We start from the raw sequence: 3,207 nt of genomic DNA on the forward strand, positions 1-3,207 counted from the left end.
TGCTGCTGCTGCTGTTGCAGTTGCCGCTGCTGCTGCAGCACACAAGCCTGCTGCTGCAGCACACAAGCCTGCTGCTGCTGCTATACGTTGCTGCTGCTGCTGCTATGCGTTGCTGCTGCTGCTGTTATACGTTGCTGCTGCTGCTGCTACAGCGGCAACACACAGCAGCAGCAACAGCAGCCACAGCAACAGCAGCAACTGCTGCTGCTGCTGCTGCACCACAGCAACAGGAACAGCAAAAGGAGACCGACAGAAAAGGAGACAAAAAGGAGACAGAAAAGGAGACAGAAAAGGAGACAGAAAAGGAGACAGAAAGGAGACAGAAAGGAGACAAAAAAGGAGACAGAAAAGGAGACAGAAAGAGAGACTCACCTCTGCTGATGTTTGCTGCTGCGCAGCAGCACGAGCAGTCCATTGCTGCAGCAGCGAAGACAGCCGCTGCATCCTCAATCTCAGCTTCTTCGATTGCTCCTGCTGCTGCTGCTGCTGCTGCTGCTGCTGCTGCTGCTGCTGCTGCTGTCTCAGGTGCAGCAGCAGAGACTCCAGCAGCAAACCCCATTCCAAAAGGAGACAGTCATCTCCTGCTGCTAGCGAGCGGCGACACAGAGACAGAGACTCAGCCTGCACGCACTGCAGCAGCAGCAGCAGCAGCAGCAGCAGCAGCAACAGCAGCAGCAGCAGTAGCAGCAGTAGCAGCAGCAGTAGCAGCAGGGGAGAAAAGAAGTTAAATACGCAGAGACAGCAAGTGTCTTTGAGCGGAAAGGAGACAAAAAAGGAGACAGAAAAGAGACAAAAGGAGACAAAAGGAGACAGAAAAGGAGACAGAGAAGAGACAAAAGGAGACAGAAAAGAGACAAAAGGAGACAAAAGGAGACAGAGAAGACACAAAAGGAGACAGAAAAGAGACAAAAGGAGACAAAAAAAAAGAAAGAAAAGAGACAAAAGGGGAGAAAAGAAAGGCGACAAAAGGAAACAATAAAAGAGACAGAAAAGGAGACAGAAAAGGAGACAAAAAGAAGACAGAAAAGGAGACAGAAGAGGAGACAAAAGGAGACAAAAGGAGACAAAAAAGGAGACAAAAGGAGACAGAAAAGGAGACAAAAGGAGACAGTTGGTGATGTACTGACGTCAAGAAAGGCAAATTCTCTCAGCAGCTGCAGCCGCTGTCTCTGAATGCGGGTAATCAAAGACGAGTGCTGCTGCTGCTGCTGCTGCTGCTGCTGCTGTTGCTGCTGCTGCTGCTGCTGTTGTTGTTGCTGTTGCTCCTGCTGCTGTTGCGGCTGCTGGTGTTCTGTTTGCTGCTGATGCGGTTGCTGCTGCTGCTGCTGCTGTTCTGCTTGCTGCTGCTGCTGCTGCTGCTGCTGCTGCTGCTGCTGCTCTGCAGCAGCTGTCTCGGCCCCCGTAATTTCTGCTATTCTTTCTGCGCTAGCCAGGGACTGCAGCGCTTCGTGTACAGCAGCTTCTTGCTGCTGCTGCTGCTGCTGCTGCTGCTGCTGTTGCTGTTGCTGTGGAGTGTCGCCTCCTGCTGCTGCTGCTGCTGCTGCTGCTGGTGCTGCTGCTGCTGCTGTTGTACGCAGGGCGATTGCTTTTGCTGCTTCAGCGCATGCAAGGTGTATGTACACCCCAGCCTTTGGTCTGCTGCTGCAGGCAGCAACAGCAGAATCTCGGGCTCGACATACAGCAGCAAGCGAAGCACCGCCGGTACCCTGCAGCAGCAGCAGCAGCAGCAGCAGCAGCAGCAGCAGCAGCAGCAGAAGGGGGGCAGCAAAGGAGTGAGACGGAAGAAGTCATAGGCTCAGCTGCAGCAACAGCAGCAACAGCAGCAACAACAGCAGCACCAGCAGCAACACCAGCAGCAGCAACAGAAGCAACAACAACAACAGCAAGAGCAACAACAACAGCAGCAGCAACAACAACAACAGCAGCAGCACCACCACCCCCACCACCACCACCAGCAACAGCAGCAGCAGCAGCAGCAGCAGCACCACCACCACCACCATCAGCAACAGCAGCACCACCAGCAGCAGCACCACCAGCAGCAACAGCAGCAGCAGCAGCAGCACCACCACCCCCACCACAATCAGCAACAGCAGCAGCAGCAGCACTACCACCACCAGCGACAGCAGCAACAGCAGCAGCAGCAGCAGCAGCAGCAGCAGCAGCAGCAGCAGCAGGAGTATGTACAAGTGCATGTATATATCTCGACCATAGCTGGGGGTCGCGGGGATAGTTTCTGATTGCCCTTTGTAGTATTTGTCTTTGTGCATGCAGGAGAAAAGAAGAAGAAAAAGTTTTTTTTGTTGCTGCTGCTGCTGCTGCTGCTGCTGCTCTTGCTCCTGCTACTGCTGCTGCTGCAGATGCTGCTGCTGCCACATCTTTGTCTCCATTTGTATCACCACCACCAGCAGCAGCAGCAGCAGCAATTACTGCTTCTGCTGCAGCAGCAGCAGCAGCAACTGCTGCTTCTGGGGTATCATTCTCCTGCTGCTGCTGTTGCTGCTGCTGCTGGTCTACTGTTTTCTCTGCCTCAGCAGCAGCAGCAGCAGCAGCAGCAGCAGCAATATAATCAGCAAATTCTTTATATAAATCAGGACGCACAGAACCTAACTCCTCTAGGGCCCTATAGTAAGTTACAAAGACACGGCTGCTGTCTCCTTGCTGCTTCTCTGCTTCTATATATTCTCCCCATACACGAGCTATCAGCTGCATATACACCCCACAGCAACACCAGTATTTTATTTATTTTTTTTTATTTTTTTTTATTTGGGGTTTGTGTATGGAGCAGCAGAAGAAGGGATAGAACATGCAGCAGCAAGAGATGCAGCAGCAGCAGCAGCAGCAGCAGCAGCAGCGGCGGCAGCAGCAACAGAAATGACAGCAGCAGCAGCAGCAACACAGCAATAGGATATGCTGTAGCACCAGCAGCAGCAGCAGCAGCAACAGAAACAACAGCAGCACCAGCAGCAGCAGCAGCAGCAACAGAAACAACAGCAGCAGCAGCATCTGCAGCAGCAGCAGAAAGACAAAACAAAACAAAAAACAAAAAAACAAACAAAAACAAAAAAACAAAAACAACAAAACAAAAAACAAAAACAAAACAAAAGAAAAAGAAAAATAGAAAAACCCAAAACAAAAAAACAAAAAAAAAAAAAAAAAAAAAAAAAAAAAAAAAAAAAAAAAAAAAAAAAAAAAATTTTTTTTTTTTTT

The 3,207-nt window shown here is 50.6% G+C and overlaps 1 protein-coding gene across 1 annotated transcript in view; it reads right to left on the reverse strand.

Moving 5' to 3' along the window:
* Positions 1 to 3,207, reverse strand: part of EMH_0045740 (poly(a) binding protein, putative) — a gene marked incomplete at both ends in the record, with an annotated part of 8,326 nt that overhangs the window by 3,320 nt on the left and 1,799 nt on the right. Inside the window, 3 exons of the mRNA XM_013496095.1 lie at positions 373 to 621; positions 1,128 to 1,706; positions 1,810 to 2,620. Of these exons, the coding sequence (XP_013351549.1) occupies positions 373 to 621; positions 1,128 to 1,706; positions 1,810 to 2,620 (1,639 nt within the window). The remainder of the gene's footprint in view (positions 1 to 372; positions 622 to 1,127; positions 1,707 to 1,809; positions 2,621 to 3,207) is intronic.

The sequence above is a fragment of the Eimeria mitis genome, genomic scaffold, assembly GCF_000499745.2.
Source record: "Eimeria mitis Houghton genomic scaffold, Emh_scaff1912, whole genome shotgun sequence".
Classification (NCBI taxonomy): Eukaryota; Apicomplexa; class Conoidasida; order Eucoccidiorida; family Eimeriidae; genus Eimeria; species Eimeria mitis.